The sequence below is a fragment of the Pagrus pagrus genome, assembly GCF_965226575.1.
Source record: "Pagrus pagrus genome assembly, chromosome: 8".
NCBI classification, from domain to species: Eukaryota; Metazoa; Chordata; class Actinopteri; order Spariformes; family Sparidae; genus Pagrus; species Pagrus pagrus.
This window is the reverse complement of record NC_140192.1, coordinates 2,092,024-2,109,776: the sequence shown is the minus strand read 5'-3', so window position 1 is coordinate 2,109,776 and position 17,753 is coordinate 2,092,024. Positions and strand designations below refer to the sequence as shown.

The 17,753-nt window shown below is 41.5% G+C and overlaps 1 protein-coding gene across 4 annotated transcripts in view; it reads right to left on the bottom strand.

Annotated features, from left to right (window-relative positions):
* The window catches only part of vsig8b (V-set and immunoglobulin domain containing 8b), a 28,407-nt gene that overhangs the window by 4,273 nt on the left and 6,381 nt on the right, over positions 1–17,753 (bottom strand). The window contains exons 1-9 of one of the 4 annotated variants that reach the window (XM_084360368.1): positions 9,175–9,189; positions 8,814–8,977; positions 8,423–8,503; positions 4,175–4,344; positions 3,847–4,048; positions 3,442–3,594; positions 3,230–3,352; positions 2,905–3,043; positions 1,573–2,823 (exon numbers count right to left, since the gene is read on the bottom strand). The exons of 1 other annotated variant lie outside the window; for it this stretch is intronic. In XM_084360368.1, coding sequence (XP_084216494.1) covers positions 2,580–2,823; positions 2,905–3,043; positions 3,230–3,352; positions 3,442–3,594; positions 3,847–4,048; positions 4,175–4,344; positions 8,423–8,495 — 1,104 coding nt within the window. In that variant the 5' untranslated portion in view covers positions 8,496–8,503; positions 8,814–8,977; positions 9,175–9,189 and the 3' untranslated portion in view covers positions 1,573–2,579. Of the gene's footprint in view, positions 1–1,572; positions 2,824–2,904; positions 3,044–3,229; positions 3,353–3,441; positions 3,595–3,846; positions 4,049–4,174; positions 4,345–8,422; positions 8,504–8,813; positions 8,978–9,174; positions 9,190–17,753 lie in introns of those variants that run through there. 2 more of the 4 variants (XM_084360367.1, XM_084360369.1) reach the window with 2 other exon arrangements.

Sequence of the window (17,753 nt, the reverse complement as noted above, 5' to 3'; positions counted from 1 at the left end):
ATGCCTTCACAGATTAGTGCTGAGAGGCCCCTGGCAGGATTTATTACCAAGGGCCCCGTCAGCCCTCACCACTTCTTCTTCCAGCTCTTATTAATTCAACATGCACCTTTTGAAGAGGGGATCGGGCCGATACAGGCGAGAGTCGAGGCCGCGGGCTTAGTGCTGACTCTGGAATCTGAAAGTGGCGGCTCCAGGTTACAGCCTCGGTTACAGCGCTAGCTGCTGGATTAATAACTAGCTTAGTGGCTGCTTTGCAAAATAAAAGTGGAGCAACACACAAACACAAACACAAACAAGGCAGTTTTACTGCAGCTTTGGTCGGCAAATGAAAATTCTTTCAGGAGGCAAACACACAAAGAGGACGAGAGGCAAAATCAACTTCACTGTCTCCCAGTCGTCTGACTCATGAGCAGCTCCAAAGATCTGAATTTGTATTGATCCACCAACAGCCCTGAAAATAGCCCGTCTATAATCAGCAGGCTATGAAACAGACAGATTGTTTGTCTGACCGTGTTTATCCACAGATCAGAATTTCAACACCTCGTTTTGCACCAGCTCAAAACTCATAATGATCCTCTCCGAGTTAATTGACTGCTTTAATATAATTATACATCATTCTGCAGGTCCAAACAGCATTACGTGAATCCATTACGATGCTAAAATACATCACATTCAATTAGAGGATCAGTAACTGATGCTTCCACACTGCAGTGGAAGTACACGTTTCCTTAAAGGAATAGTTCAAGTTTTGGGAAACATGGTCTCCTTAGTATGACGTGAAGGTCCATACCACTCTCATGGTAAATATGTGGCTGAATCAAGAGGCAGGTTAGCCTAGCATAGCATAAAATCTGAAAACAAAAACAAGCTAACATAATCTACCAGCACTTAAATTCACTAATTAACACTTTATATTGTTTTTTAATATGGAAATCTAAAAGGAACAGCCAAAAAATGTGAATTCAGTCAGCATCAAAATTCTCCAAAACTAGGTTTAAACTTTGCTGAATCTATTAGTAGTTCCTGTTTGCAGTGAACCTGTGGACGTGCAGACGACTATCACTGGATCACTTTGATACTGAAGAAAACTTAAAAACATGATTTTTCTCAGGCAGGTTCTGCACATGTAAGGAGCGGATTTATGGAGTCACCATCTCCTCCCCTCGTGCTGATGGAAAGTCAGGGGAAGTTTCATAGTCCACAAAACATTTTTGGAGACGTGTTTTAAAATGGAAAACAACCAAAAAAAAAAAAAAAAAAAAAAATACAGCTCATCCGGTTTAATCCAAGTCTCCACAAGCCATGACATCCCGAATAAGCTTAGCAACAAGCTCGTGACAACACTGATTAACCTGGTGCACCGATCTTTTACAGTGCTGTGCTAATTTATTGCTAATGCAAACATTTCCTACAGCTGCAGCTTCAAATTAAAAGCATTTACCTGGTGAAACAGGAGTTGGCTTTTATTTTGAAGTAGGCCAGACACAGAAAACACTTTGTACTCGTACCAAAGATGCTTTTATAGAGCAAAACAACTGTCAGCTCAGAAGGATGGAGTCAAAGGATGAAGCGTTCAGTTAAAAAATGTTTAATTGTCGTCGTACTTTAGAAAAGTCACACATTGATCGAGCGACTTGCATCTTAGAAAAAAAAAGCAGCAATAAAAATACACTTTTTTGATATTTACATTTTAAATAAAGTTTAAGCATAATCAGTGTAATAATGACTGAATTGTGAGATGTCGTCGTGCCACAGTGCATCATGAAAGTCAGCCAGGTGTACATTGTGTGTCCTGGGCTGAGGTGAGATTTTATGTGTCGAATACCAGCACTCCCATTATTCTCCCATTTAATATAATCTATTGCACCATTTGTCACATAACTTCACCAGCCAAGGCAACAGAATATAATGTTGGGATTATATGTTTCTGCAAACCACGTGTGAGCATGTTTACATTACACGTACATGAGCTGACTTTTATGTTGTGACAGCCGCCAAGCCAGAAACCACTGTTCAAGGCGGTGTTTCAACATTTGTGAGCATGAAATCACTTGATTTTTTTTTACGAGGCGTCAGGATGTTTTGCAGCCGTGCTTGTGGCGACAGAATCACGTATTCTGAGCCAAAACACGATCTTTTCCTGAACATAACCGAGTGGTTTTTGTGCCTAAACCCAACCAGGTGGAGAAGAGGCTGGTTATATGCACATCATGTCGGTATAAAGATATAGATAAGAAGGTAACACCTGTACACTCACTCGGTGCCACAGAGGTTTAATGAAGGTGTTTCGATTCCACTTGGACCAAACTGTGTCAGCTGTTTGAACAATCTAACCTGATAAAAGGTCCAAGTCGGATCGAAATGTTTTCTTTACTGCACTTCTGTGGTGTGGAGTGCAGTTGTGACCATCTTTCCTAAACTGAACCAGATCGTAATCACAACATAAAACTGAAGGATATCTGTGGATTTACAGAAACGTACATTGCCAACACCTGTTCTAGCTTTACAAAGAGTCTTATTTTCTTCAGACGGCGTAGTTTTATACAAAAAATAAACACTATCGGGCGTTCTGGCTGTAGTTACACAGGGTAACCGTACTGATGGTCATATTCGAGGGCAGCAGATTTGTTCCCGACAGGAGTGGACACTGGTGTGCCGTTACTCCCCCCTGTGTAGACGGCACTGCGACCTGACGCCCTGGCACCGGGCAGGTTGTTCCTCACGGAGCTGTACTGCACCCCGGGGTGGGTCCGGTAGCCCAACACTGAACGGAAACTGGTGTTTCTGCTGGAGGGTCTGCTCTCTGGGGCCACGGCGTCCTCCCTGAGGGAACAAGTCACACGCGTCTCAAACACATGCTTATTTCATGGATGTGGGAAATCCTCTCCAGCTCTGAAACAATACCTGATTTCATTGGCGACCTCTTTCTGATATTTGCGCTTGTGGCAGCAGCAGATGAGGAGCCAGATGAGAAGCAGGAGGAGCAGCAGCAGCAGGAGGGCACCTATCACCGCTCCAACTATGACACCCGCCTTGTTGGTAGCTGAAGGAGAGGACGTGGCTCAGCTTTAATTCTTTGTAGTCATGAATTTCAGCTCTAAGAGGCTTACATGTGGTGTAACGACTCTCAGACTAGAGCAAATATTTGGCAAATATAAGGTTCCTTTAGGGCACAAAAGTGTTAAATACTTAGTAAAAGTAAAATGAGATGATAATATCGTGGACTTACGGTTATATGCATGCAGTGCATATTTACACTGAGCTTTGCCGACAGCGTTTTTCGCCTCACAAACGTAACTTCCAATGTTGCTGTCTGTGTGGTTCTTTATCAAAAGCTCCCCCGTCTGTGGGTCTTAATGAAAGAAGACAACGTTCAGTACAAACACAGCATCATGAATGTATTATAGAAAAGCCTTTTTGTCCGCCCAGCTGCTTCTTCACCTTGTACTGCAGTGGATGGTATTGAACCTCCAGTCTCCCTCATCCACACATAGCTGAGAGGGGTGGATCCCTGAGAGGATTTGCAGCGGAGGGAGACCGGGCCACCCTTCTCCTCACCTCCCTCCACCCAACACTTGGGCGCTGAAGGAGGAACTAGTGAAAGGAAATAAACAAAAACAATTTTTAAGGTTATGCCTCAGTGCTTTGGTTCATCATGGAGAGGGTGTGAAAGGGTGTGAAAGGAGAACAATCTCAATTTTGGCTGCAGAGAAGGGTGTGTTCACTGACTGAGACTGAGCAGAGACAGTCTCTACATTCCTTGTGGATGAGAGCAGCTTTTAAAAGAAGAAAGAGAAGGCTGTGAAAATGAACAGGTATAACCGGTAGAAAGGAAGTCTTCCTCACCCATCACCACCAGAGTGAGTTTTCTTGTGTCAACGCCCGGCGCCTTCTTGACTTTACACAGGTACGTTGCTGTGTCCGAGACCCTCACATCGGTGATAGCGATGGAGGCATCGCCCAGCTTGGGGTCCCCTGTGAACCTCAGTCTCCTGGAGACGCCGGGATCGCCGTATCGGTGCGTCAGACCTCCAGTGAACGATAAAATCTGAGATGCAGAGATGACTGTGAGTGATGACACTTTGTCAAAGCAGGTTTTTCCACCAACAGAGCCAAGAGGGGAAAAGATAACCCCCCTCTCTAACATGTTTATCTGGTCTGTCCTCAAACCTACCAGTTTGTCTTTCTGCGTCATGTCCGGGCTGACGTTGGACCACTCAATATCCAGCTCTCCTTTGTCCTCGGGGCCGGGGGTGTAGGTGCATCCAAGGTTCACTGTCTCCCCCTGGGCCTTCTGAATAGTCTGTGGCCCCGAGGATGCCACCACCATCGCTTCTGTCACATCTGAAGGGTCAGAAAAATTCAGATTTGTTTCATTCATCCGAGTGTTCAGACACTAATCTACTACTTTACTGAATGCATCATTTTCTATAAGATCATCATGTGTTTGTAGCACAGCTGTTCTGTGACAACCACGTTTCTCTAAAAAGTATAATGTCAGAAAAACAGCCTGTATTCAGCTAATCCAAGAGGCTTTTTAAGTCTTTATTTAGTTTATAGGAGCTCTATATAACAATTTGTAGCAATTTACAGGTATTTATCACTTTTTTATTTGCCATATGTGAGCGGATTATAAGGTGATGTGAAAAATGAGACCTTCCCAGTCCCTCTCGGTTGCTGCTAGACTGTGGATTTCTTTGTGAAAGACTCGGATTTTCTGCCAAAGTCCAAAGGATGTGACTTTATTCACGTTCTCTCGTCTCAGTGCCGTCTCAGTGCCTCTCTCCACGCTGCTAATGGAGACCAACAGCAGCAAACGTTAGTTTAGAGTCTGCCATCATAAACTAACGACCGCCTTCCAACACAACGCAGAAGTTCCACAGAGACCCTTTAAGAAGTTTTCTCAACACATAATCCTTCAGTTCATCACAAACATTCAAAAGCAACACATCTGGAGATGCCTGGCTTTCACTGGACACTGACAATGTAGAAGTAGAGAGCATAAAATGGAAATGCAGCCCACTCTCCCTCCAAACGCTTCAATTAAAGCAGCCTGGTTGGTGGCCTTACACTTCTAAGTATGATGCAATAGTTACCCCACTACCATCAGTTGTGGAAGTGCCCCTGTTGTGCAGTGGAGCGAGAAAAGTCAGAAAAGACGGAGGGTGGTTGGGGTGGTTGGATGGGTCATACCCACGTATATCGACTCTGATACTTTTATGGCACAGACTGAATGTTCTTTTGTTATTCAAACCAAATTTGAATACCTGAGGAGTTAATCTCATCAGCGTCAGGAAGCTAATAAGCATGCAGCATGTCTGTTGTGCCAAGATCTGATAGTGCTGGTGATTGTCTGTCTCGAGGCATGCAGGAAAAAAAAGTAGGTTACGCCCAGTGACTGGGCTCACCACTGGTATAATGTATGCAATGTTTGTCCACAAGCTTTATTCTGAAAGTCTAACAGGATGTTGCACAATTATTATTTCTAACCTGACCACAGAGCCTGTCACCTGCAAAGATGACGCTAGAGGGGTCGGTAGAGCGCCATAGTTGAAAGCTAAAGGCCACTGACCAAGCTCTTGTATTTGACACACTCACGATGGACAATTTAAGAAAATAGGATTTAAATTAATGCTGCAAATCCGTGAATATCGCCTCTTGGGGGTGGGTGTGTTAAGCTAGTAACGCTAATGTAGCCTGGAGCTGATAACCACAGCAGAGATGAAGGGCAGCTACTGAGGTCTGGTAAGCTCACTCCTTCCTGACTCCAGCCCACCAATTCTTTTTCGTTTTCAGACTTGCAGTCTTCAGCCCCAAGTGTCAATTTATCAGACTTCATGCAGCTCCCTCTGGAGCCACAAAACGCTTTATACGAGTACTTGCCAAGACCTGTAAACAGACTATGATGTGTAAAAATGGTGCAGTTTTCCTAAAAAAAAAAAAGGTTACTCCTTGACTTAATGCATTTTGTCCACCACTGATTTCATCCCACAATCCTTCTCCCTCCGATTTTCATAATCACCCATCCGGGCCAAAAGACAAACAGAAAGAAAAGACAGAACTGTCTCTCAAACACATTAATATCTCTCCCTCTTAATAACATTCAAGCTCTGGGCCTGAGCTCGTAAACAGTCTCAGAGAGGAGTAGGTGCTGATCTGAGACTAATTGGCCTCTTAAGCCAAACGGAGGAGGATTTAGAGCTGGAATAAAAGTGAAAGAGGTATTTTTGTGAAAATGAGTTACGTATTAATTTAAAAACTCTTGAGGCTCATTAGTTGTCAGGAATATATTAGTAAATGATGATGAAAACTGAATGGATGAGCAAACATGAAAAATGCACTTGACAAGTGGCAGTTAAAAGCTGCCTCTGAGTTGACACACACCCTGCTGACTCACTGTTTATGGCCATGGATTTTAATTAATGCTGATAGCTTGACGTTTGTAGAAGGAACACAACACGATTATTATCATCACGTGAAAACAGCTTCTTTCAACAGATCCATCCAATTTAGTTATTCTTGTAATGCTGTCATTCAATTTCTCAGACATCTGGAGCAAATTTCTTTTCACCATTTTCCACATTAGGATGTTAAACATTCACTAAATATCTTAATGGAGCCTATTGATAAATCAAATCAGCCTCTCTTTTGACAACACTCATCATTAAATCCACTATAGCACTCAGAAAGCACTTCAATTCCACTGCAACAAAACAAACATGTCGGAGGTTTTAATGAAAGCGTTTAAATGGCAGATGTGATGTATTGAGTCTGACAAAACCTCAAATTAGTCACTCAAATGTTTACAATGCTAGAGCCCTCTTTGGGTTAAATGCTGCAAACCAAGGATGGTGTGTTTTCTATGTAGAGCGCGGTCACTAAGCTTTACATAAATAGCTGTGGCTATTCAAATCCTGTGCACCTCCTCATTTGCACTTACAATATCAGCTCAGATATCATTTCCTGCTCAGTCTGCTGCCGAAACTAAAGGGTGTAATTTATAAGAAATGGCCAGAATTCAAAAGGTAGCTGCAAAACTGTAGGTGGGCAGCATAACTACCTGCTACCTGCTGCTCAAGATACTCTTTGCCCTTGCTATCTTTAGCTATCGTTCGCAAGAAGGTTTTCCTTGCAACCTCAGATGATGACGCAGGGAATCAGTGTGGTCAACACGGCTCAGCAAACACTGCAGACTGGGACTGAACGCAGCCTCTGAGACCGACGGAGCTCAGGTTTGAGACAGGGGATACAGTATGGAGGCGATTTACAGCAGCTCTGACGAGGACTTTGATTTTGACAGGCGGCGACAGGAGAGGCATGAAGCGGCAGACGAGAGAGACAGAGTTGGACATCAGCAGCGGCGTGTAGAGCCGGAGTATTTTCACATCTTACTCTGTGAACTGAGGATTTATTTGGACCAAACCAGAAGACGAACCAGCATTGTTTAAGAATTTAGTTTTGTTTATGTCGAGAGTGAATGAACGAGGCGATTAAGCTCGTCTTAGTTCGGTAGACGAAAAGACTTGAATTCAGATGATGTGCGGTTGTATTTTTCTGTTAAGTCAGGAAAATAGGTGTGAAAATATTTCCTTTCTTGACATTTTGTGAGCTTTTATTTTGTTTTCTTTCAGACTAAGTAGCGACTCTCCCAGCTGAGACTACAGTGGCTATCAGATTGTCACCTCTTGAGGTACAAAGTGGTATCACAAGACAAGCAAGACTACTGTTAAACACAACGTTATCTTTGACATAACGTAAGGACACTGTTGCTTCTTCACATTCTGTTGATAATGTTTTAAATTAAAAGCCTGGCTGTATCTTACAAGTTCCCCCTCTATCTTCCCTTTTTGTTTTGTTTGTTTACATCTGTTCTGTATGTACAATGCTTGCTTTCACTCTGCTGCATGCATTCAGTCTGATTTTACTTCTGTTTTATGTTGTTTGTGTAATAAAACAGACAGCTTAGATGGAGGCCAGGGACTAATTCCTCCACTGGGGACAATAAAGGCTGTCAGGGTCATACTTTTACAAACGCACAAACCAGTCTGACCATGAACAACAGAGAAAAAAAAGAAACTATGAATGCTATGCAGTGCATCTTCCAGCCACCCTCATTATATGTACATGGTTGATTTATTGTCTGAAATGCAATTCATCTAGTGGTATTACTGCCGGATCATCAGCTAAGAGCATGTCAGACTGCCCAGCGTGTAGTATGAATCACAATCAGACCAGGAGGAAACACTTGTACTGTTAGAGATCATATATTCTCCACTCTCTGGGATCATAATATTGAAGCCTGCTTGTAAACACGGCAGTCAGCGAATGAAAAAGGACATTCAGAAACATGTCAGATGCATTTACTTTGGCTGCACTAAACCTAAAACACAATCTCAAGGGAAGAAAAACACATCAGACTCACCTGTAGTGAGCCGAGTGGTTAACAGAAACAGCAGAGCCACCTTTAGCCCCACTCTTGTGAACACAGGCTCCATTAAAAACCCTGAGAGAAACATAAAGAGAAGAAATGATTCAGAGAATGTCGACTATCTTTGAAATGCTTGTATACCGTCTCTAATTTAATTTAATGGAAATGGAAAGCCCTCTGCTGAACTGTTGTCCTCCACCTCTCTTTAACAGTTGTTTATCTTAAATCGAACATTCACCTTGGAACCAAACAATTGCTGCCTCTATTTTTTTAACAGCTGAGGTCGAGAATGAATGTGGATATAAATGTAAACAAGCAGAGGCAAAAACGAAAAACTCTCTCTTCAGTACAATCAAACAGAGAAGAATCAAAGAGTCTGACGTACCTTAAAGTTAAAGAATAATCCAAAGTAAAAGTGTGTCCTCAGGCTTTGCAGTGTGTCTGGTGGAGTAGTGAGGTGTGCTTATTTTGTTCTCAGGTGAAACTCAGCAGCAGTTACTTTGGCCACACCCTCTCTGTCCATAGTACATCTGCAGGCCACACCTAGAGCTGGAAACATTTCAACACTCATCAAAATACCTTTGGACTCTCATTTTTTTTAGTTTCTGTTCAATTATTTAAACATGATAATAAAAAAACAAGATTCGGAATCCAGATAAAGGAGTTAGGTGTCAGTTGTGCTGTCGGTATTTGTTTTCTAACCACAGATTTATGGACAGTAGCTCATGACAGAGATTAATGATTACCTGAAACTGCTGAGTAGTTCAACAAATATGCTGCTGCACCGCTTTTAAAAAGGGACGATATGTAAGATATGGCCAGAGTTTTAGTTTAAAACATTCAGAAAATTTATATTATCAACAGAATGTGAAGAAACAACGGTGCTGACATTATTTCTTTCATTTCTTTTCTTTTTCTACTTGTACAGATCAACAGATCATTGGTTTCATGCCCTTATAACAGTCATTTAAATGATTGTATTCTTTTTCTCTGTTCTCTCTATAGACAGTATCAGGTCTGATATAACCACTTAGTCCAAATGGTCACATTTAAATAATGTTTTAAAAATGTAACAATATTTCACAATTGACAACAAACTAATAAACGCAAAAACAAAAAGAAGAGTCATGAGATGACAGAAGGGAAACAGTTTAAGTTTCCTTACCTGCAAAACCCACCAGGACACGTGTTGGACGCATGCAGGCTGGCGAGGGTGAAGATAAAAAATAATTTAAATAAATTCTCAATCCCGGAGTAAGGTGTGAAAAATGTCTGGCTCTACATGACATGTTCACCCGCTGCTGATGTGAAAAAGATTTCTCAAAATAACATTTTTTTTTATGTAGTTCTTCTTTTGGTGAGTTTAACAACTGAAGTAGATGGGGACTTGATTTAAAACACTTAACAGCTAATGTGAGGACTTTGGGTGTATATAACATCTTTTTAATCAGTTTAGCTTCTGGAGATTTGGTTTACACCAGACAAGCTGTATGGAGCCACTTGATGTTTTTTGGTTGTTCTTTCTGTTTTAAATCAAGTCTCCAGCTACTTCAGTTGTTTACGAAACTTCACCTGACTTTCCATCAGCATGGAGGGACAAGATAATCACTGACTTTTCATCTTTGGGTGACTTCTTCCTTTAAGTCTGAACAGGTCTTCCCCGACACACCCGTGAGACACACCTATGAAAACACCCTCGTTGTTGTTGACAGACGGTGCACAGGACGTGTTGATTTGTATTTCGTTGCCAAGACAGTGACGGAGGCGCAAGCTGCGGAGCAACTACAGCATCTGCTGCGGTTTTCAGGCTGTAAATAAAGCCTTTATTAGATCATCAGTAATTTGAAACTGTTGGAGCTGCTGTATGTGAACCAGCCGACAGTATCACAGCTTCCTATCAGCTGTAAATGATTTACCAAAATGAAGAGTTATTACGATTTATGTAATCCGTTTTAATGTACCAAGTCTCACTGTGGCTGATGATCCAAAAAATGAAAAGAAAGACATTTTCGATGAAGTTGGATGGGCGGTGAAGTTATTCCGTATTGATCGTATGAGACTCTACAGTATGCGATGTGAGCACGGAGCATGACGTTGGCCATTAGGAAACTTAAGTGCTGGGTTAATGCAATCCTGCCAATAGCGTTCATTAAGGAGATGAACAAATTAGTGACGCTCAGCATGAAACATGATCAGAAAGCATATTTGAAATCCGCCCAAAACCCCCTTCTCTTTTGTTGCACGCTGTGTGTTTGCAAGCCGTACACCTGGGCTTCACGCAGCGAGTGTGAGTGACACCTGATCTATAAATCTGCGTAGGAAAGTGTTCATGAGTGATCCTGGAAATGTCAGGGTGTGTGTGAAGCTTTGCGGTGTGCCTGTTTAACCAGCAGGTGGTTAATTGCCCCACTCCCTCCCCCAAGTGATAGAGGAGGTTCTGGCACCGGAGCGCTGCGCTGAACAGACTGTGTGACAGGACAAGGCGGGACCAAACAGCCAGCACCGGGACAGACCACCATTAACACTGCAGTAGAGAGAGTGTGAACAAGCATGATGAATACATTTGTGACCAGAGCGGCCTTTTTGTCACTCAGTGATTTCTTAATTATCCAACTTAACTTTGAGGGGACGAAGCTAAACTCTCTTTCTATAAGGCAGAGATTTTCTCTAACCCTGTCTATTTTCCTAGATTTGGCAAAGGTAGCCTAATCACACCACAGGGTAGCAAACAAACCACCTTGACAGATGTCCAAATTACAAGTAAACAGCCGAGCATGGGAGGCAAACAAATGACCAAAGAAGGGAGGGGAGAGGCTCCAGAAAGGCTGGGCTTGCCAGCAGCCATACTGAAATAGCACAGCAGCGTGAGTCACGGCGTGTCAATGTCAGGGAGCCAGTTGGGCACATATATTCGTCTTTTTAAGGTGGAACACCACTGGGACAAGGATGGCGCTTCTGGCAGAGGGAGGCAGTCACTCAGCCCCTCAAAGAGCTACGTGAGTGGAATACAGCCAGCACACCATATTCATGACCCCTGAATCTCTGCAATTAAACAACCACTCTGACAGTGAAATTGATTTTTTTGCCTCCTTTACAACAATCAGTCGTTATTCACAGATGTCCTGCCCATCATAAACACGCAGCCTGGATGGTGTTGGTTACAGAACGCAGTAATGAGTACATATAGCAAATGTTGCCAGTCGTCGTCCAGTTTTGACTGTTGTCTTGTTATACTGTGAAACTGGTAATATTAGTTTCTCTCTCCAAGCAGGGTGCATTTTTTAGGGCTGCTCCTGCCCTGCATGCTTCCACGTGTCATGCTGCAGAATAAATAATAAAGAGGCAACCGCAAAGATTCCTCCTAGCCTCTATGATTCTTTATCTCAGTGAGTAACCCAGTGGAGGAAAGGGCACATCTACCATCAAAGCATGCATGAGCGATGCTGGACACAGCAGGACAAAAATCTCATTTGGTTGCCTTTATGTATCATACTCGAGTATTAATGATATTAAAACTCATGCAGCTAAAGGCAGTATTATCATGACTGTATTTTACATAGGAATGCATGATATGGATTTTTTCAGTCGATACCAAAAAAGATAACTGATAATTCCACATTTTTGTATCTTAAAAAGAAGTTTATAACCTGTAGTTTATTCACACCTGAGGCAGAGAAAGGCTCAGATGTAGTGAGCAAAGATGGATGATTTAATATTTCTCAGCTCTGATAAGATTTGTTGTCTTAAAACTTCCAGACTTCATCCCTCCTCTCTGAGCTCTTGCAGAAAATGTGTTGCAAACTGCTGACTGTCAAGGTTCAAACAGCCACGGACTGTAGCAGAGGTTGTAAATGCTGTGCTTGTTAAGTCAATGAACGCTATTTGGCTTCTTATTATTGGTTCTTTTAATGGCTAAAATTTTACCAGTACTAGAGCTGCATAAAATTGGAAAATACTAACACTGTAAAACAACAAAAAAATTGCAATATAAATATTGGGATGTCAAAAAACACAGAACATTTCTGCAGATGACATGAAGAGCTGTATTGTGCCTCTGAGTGTGTATTCACATCAGCAGCAGCTCCCTGAGCCAATGCTGGATACAATTTTAAAAGTATTTAATTTTTTTTGTAAACATTGAAGGTTTAGTGACTGATCAAAACTGTTGTGTGTCACTTGATTACCATCCTCGCTCCTGCCAGACAAAAACAAAGGCTTTATTATCTCGGCTCGAATCATGTCTGATTGTAGTGGATCATAACACATCTGGTGTTGAGTTAATCTGCATGGATAGATGTCAGTTTTTGAGCCCAAAATATGGCCCGCAACAGACCAGGTGAGCTTTGTTTTTAGCCTAGCAGCTCGCTGGAAATGCCTTTACTTCGTGGCAATGCATATTATTGTGGATTCATGATATGGATTTTTTCAGTCGATACAATAACCGATAATTACCTGACTCTCGTGACCGATACCGATTAAATAACCGATAATAGAAAAGAAAGATTTTTATGCTTTTTTATGCACACCTGATTGCAAGAAAGTTTAAGATTTAGTGGGCAAAGATGGTTTATTTGATATTACATAGCTGTTATAAGATATTTTCTTATCATGTAATGTTGCAGGTGCAGCATTTCTGCATTATGAGCACGACATCAGCATGTTTGTTGTTCTTCTTCTCTGTTTTTATTGGCTGCTCACAAAACAACTTTAAAGGTGCATACCACCACCTACTGTGTGTAGGTGCTGCACTTGTTAAGTCAACAAAAACTATTTGTCTTCGTATCATTGGCTAGATTTATTGGCCATAATTTCTTTATCTGCCGATAACCAATAATGTAAATTTTCCATTATTATATCTGCCCAATATATATCATGCATCCCTACAGTGCATCTTATTAATTGCCAAAACTGCTTCAGTTGACATTGCACTTCCTGCGATGTGACTATTGCGCATGCACACATTGCGATGTCAAAATATTGTGCAGCCCTTACCAATACAAAAAAATAACTAAAAATATAAATTCAACGATATCAGGCTGACATGTATCGTGCATCCCGTTTTCTTTCTTTTCCATCCAGGTAATTGACAGAGTATATAAGAGCAGACATGGACAAAAAGGTGAAGATTACCTCTAGCCTAAAAACACAACATCCCGCACTGCCCAGGCTGAAATGTGCGTAGGGTGAGCAGGGTCACTACATCCAATGGGCACCAAGGTCACAAATTGTACATTTTTGGTCCAGAAAATCACATCCACTGTGAATCTCTGTCCGTATGTGGACCATTATGGAGAGGGGTGGCAGTACATCTAACCAAGAATGTGTGCCAAAACCTTATCCTGTGCATGCAGACAAAAGACTTCCTGAGGACGGAAATTAAGCAGATGCAAGAACCAGAAAAGCTTGAAGGTCCTGTTTCATTGACAGCAGGCTGCTCCTCAACTTCTAACCTTCAAACATGAAAAGGCAGAAATTCTGCATATGAAATAGGAGAGTAAATGGGAATTTATCTTGTATTTACTACTCCATCCCTCCCTCGGTTCACAAGCTGCCCACCCACATATCCCCTGCACACTCACACACACAGAGAGCCTAGAGCAATATGAGCATGGTGGACCCCATAATCCAATAAGTTGTGCTTCTTGTGCTAAACCCAGTGAAGTCTGGCACACACAGAGAGTCCATGGAGAGTGCGGTCCCTTAAGCCTCGCTAGCAGGAGCGGGATAGAAACTGTATTCTCTGAAAAAGAAACGTCAGATCTCTCTTCCCCCTCTCCGCTTCCACGATTGCTCAGATTCCCCACACACACACTGGGGAGTTATGATGTAAAGATGTGTTTAATGCCTTATTCTCTTTTTATGACAATGTGAATTAAGAGAAATAGTCTTTTTCGTAACAGCCTGGTTCATCAACTGGGAAGATGACTGCTTTTTTATTGTCTGTTTTTTTTCCCTCAGTCAATAAAAAACAAACAAACATTCATTTGGAGAGGAATAATTTCTGCAGGACTGATGCTCAGTGGAATAAATTCGCATACATTCTTGGCCACGCTTGAAAGCGACATAATAATTCATAGAGTAACGGCAATTTCCATCAAAACCCTCACAATAGTTTATGGGGGAAAATTAGCATTCTTTTGATGCTCTTTGTCTTTGTTGTCTGTCACAGCAACACATTAGTGAACTCTGTTGTAGTCAGACAGTTATAGTCAACGGCGGGCAGTAATACTAACATGACACTGTGCTGCAAAACAGGAGACACTCTCAGTGTAATTAAAGACAACACTCACGCTATCAGACAGCTAGGGAGGACACCTCATCCACTGTTGTCACAACAAAAAGCTGCATATCTGTACTCTGTCCTTAAATGTAACACAAACCAACATTTTGGGAAAAGAGCTTACTCACTGTCGAGGTATAAAAACAAGTAACTTGGTCACTTGAGAGAAGAACATCATCAAGCTGTCTGTAGTTGAAATTTTCATCAACTTATTGATGTGCTGTAGCCCCCACACCTTCTTTTGTTTGCTCCATTTCCAGGTTTGTCTCTCCACCTCTGCTTGTTATTGCTGGCTTTAGTAAATAGAAATATAAAGTATTAGTCCTGATTGCTTCGCACAGCCCCGAAGGTTTCATGAGATTATTACACCTTGGCTTGGTTAGGGTTAGGGAAAGATCAAGGTTTCCGTTTAATTGATCACTCCAGTGAGATCTTTGGGTCTGGTGTTACCATCGAGATTTGGGACGGACGACATCTGCCTGGCAGATTAATCAGGGTCGATATTCAGCATTTTTGGATTATCATTGTCAGTGTTTTTGTGTGCGATTGCAAAATAAATACATTTTAAAATGCAATACTTTGGCTCTGAAGCAGCATCCTCTCTCTATTCTATCTCTAATTGGTCACATGTCACAACTAATAGCCTATCAATACTGAATAATTGAACCTTCAAAGGAACTAGTGACTGAAGTTATCATAAAAAGAGTGGAAGTATAAATACATAGAAAAGAGTGACCTCAAAGAGACTATATATCACATCTTCCTGTCTTCATTCGGTCTATGACTGAACGTTTTTCATCCAACTACGTAATATTTATATATTTTGTTGAAATAAGCAGGAGTAATTTACTTGTTACACCACAATACACCAATGTCACAGAAAACTGGACTGTAAAAGTGTAACTATCCTCCACTGTGGCTCTGAGTTTTGAATGAAGAAATGTATCTACGATAATTTGTTATGATATTACAGTTATAAACTATATTCAAAGCATTGTTCGTCAGGCTGCTGTTCAAGAAAGTCCTTTAAACAGCTTATTTATTTTGAAACTGGTCAGATATTTAATGAAATGCTGGTGGTCACAAGGTATCCAACCCAAACTTTTAAAAGGTACTGACCAAGGAACACATCCAGCAGAGTTGGAGCAACATTAGCACGGAGTAATGTTTGTGCCACCTGAGGAATTTAAGTCCAATATTCACTCATCTTGTGGTTCTGTTGGGTTTCCACCAACTCCCAAAGGAAATATCTGGCTCTGTAGCAGCTTAATGCTCCAACATATTCATCTTTATCTGTCCGCTTTGTATTTGTTTTTTAAAGCTTTATCACAGAAAACAGCTGCCCATTGCAGCTGGAGACTTGATTGACAAGATTGGGGAGACTACACCAGAACAGTTAAAAGGGAACTCCGAATTATTTCTGAAAACTCTTTAAAAAATAGAGGAACTGCCAGCAGGAATGAGTCACAGCTGATTATTTAACTGATTTTGACAATCTAGATGAGACAACAACTGTAACAGCTAACCTCTTGAGATTTCAGAGCAAGACTTCTCTTTGAACCAGACTTGTGTTTCTGGTTACAAAGACAATATTATTTAACAAAAAGGTCTCTCTATGAATAAGTTGTTTCCCGTAACATTATCAGACACTTAAAAAACAACCTCAGCTTGTCAATGACAACAATAAGCACTTTAAGTGGACATAACTTTGACGGTTGCCCCAAAGGATTGCGTTGAAGCCGTTGCAGCTGTCCTGAGGCGATCTACTGGACCGATTCCAAAGCTTTTGGTGAGCATTAATCATTTACACACCAAAACATGTAATTACAGGGTCCAGACTTAAAAATCCAGAATTTCCCTTTAATTTGTGAGCCATTATTAAATCAAAACAATGAGCTGTAAGACACTAAAAGGCTCCTTAAAGCTACTGAGAATTAACTGCAGAGTCAGGTGATAATTCTCTCTGTGGGTTTGTCATTGTGAGCGACCTTTCATATTAAACAAAATCATCTGATTCATTGTTTATATAGAAATATTAATTAAACGTATTATTAACCGGAGGCTAGTCCTGACTGACTTTAAATCAAACTGCCAACCCCAGACTATCTTGTTAAGAAGCAAGAATGAGCCCGAAGACATCTGAGTGACCTTACATAATACTCTGAAGGTCTGAAACTTCTCTCCCTCCCTCTCACACAGACACACTATCTCTCCAGATGAATGGCTGGTGTGGGTGGATTGGCCGCTCTGAATTGAGCCGGCCATTTGAACTGGAAAGAAAAGAGTTTTGACACAAGTCTGGTAGGATAAAGAGAGCGAACTCGGACAGAAATACTCGATGCTTTTCATCTGTGATTCTGCTGAAGTGAACTGTGAACCTGAACCAGAGAAGTTCCTGCTTCCCTCCACTTAAGACAGACAGATGGTGAACAACACACAGCTCAGTAAGAATAAGGTGGGCAGGACCATCCAGTCTGTGCTTTCTCCTCCATTGTTCAGATGAATATTTAGAAACAACAACACATGTTTGGACAATAGGTGACACAGACAACATAACTCTTTTTTAGTTTGCAAAATGTTCGAGGCTTCTCAAAAGCACCATATACAAAATAAGCATGCAGGTGCAGTGGCTGGTAGCTGGTTTGCTAGTTAGTATTTCGGCTTTAATGCTGAAGTAGTATGATGAAAGGTAATACATTCGTCAACATTGGAGAAGAAAGTGCAGGTTTTTGATTAAGAGCAGTGGATTTTGAGGCCATCACTGCGCAGAGGCATCCTTCAACCGTCCAAACTGACCAGACATCCCAGAACATCTTTACAGAGACCTGTCCCTTTTAGTGTGAAGATGCCAACCATATCACCATCACCATCTTGTTGCTGCTCTTTACATATCCCCCAATGTAAATACAGAAAATCAATCTATGTAAATTGCTGATATATGTTCCATGTTTGCTTAGTATGAAGGAGTTTTCAAACTGTCATGTCGTTATGCAACCCTGTGCTGTATAATGACAAATAAATCACCTTGAAATGAAATAATCATGT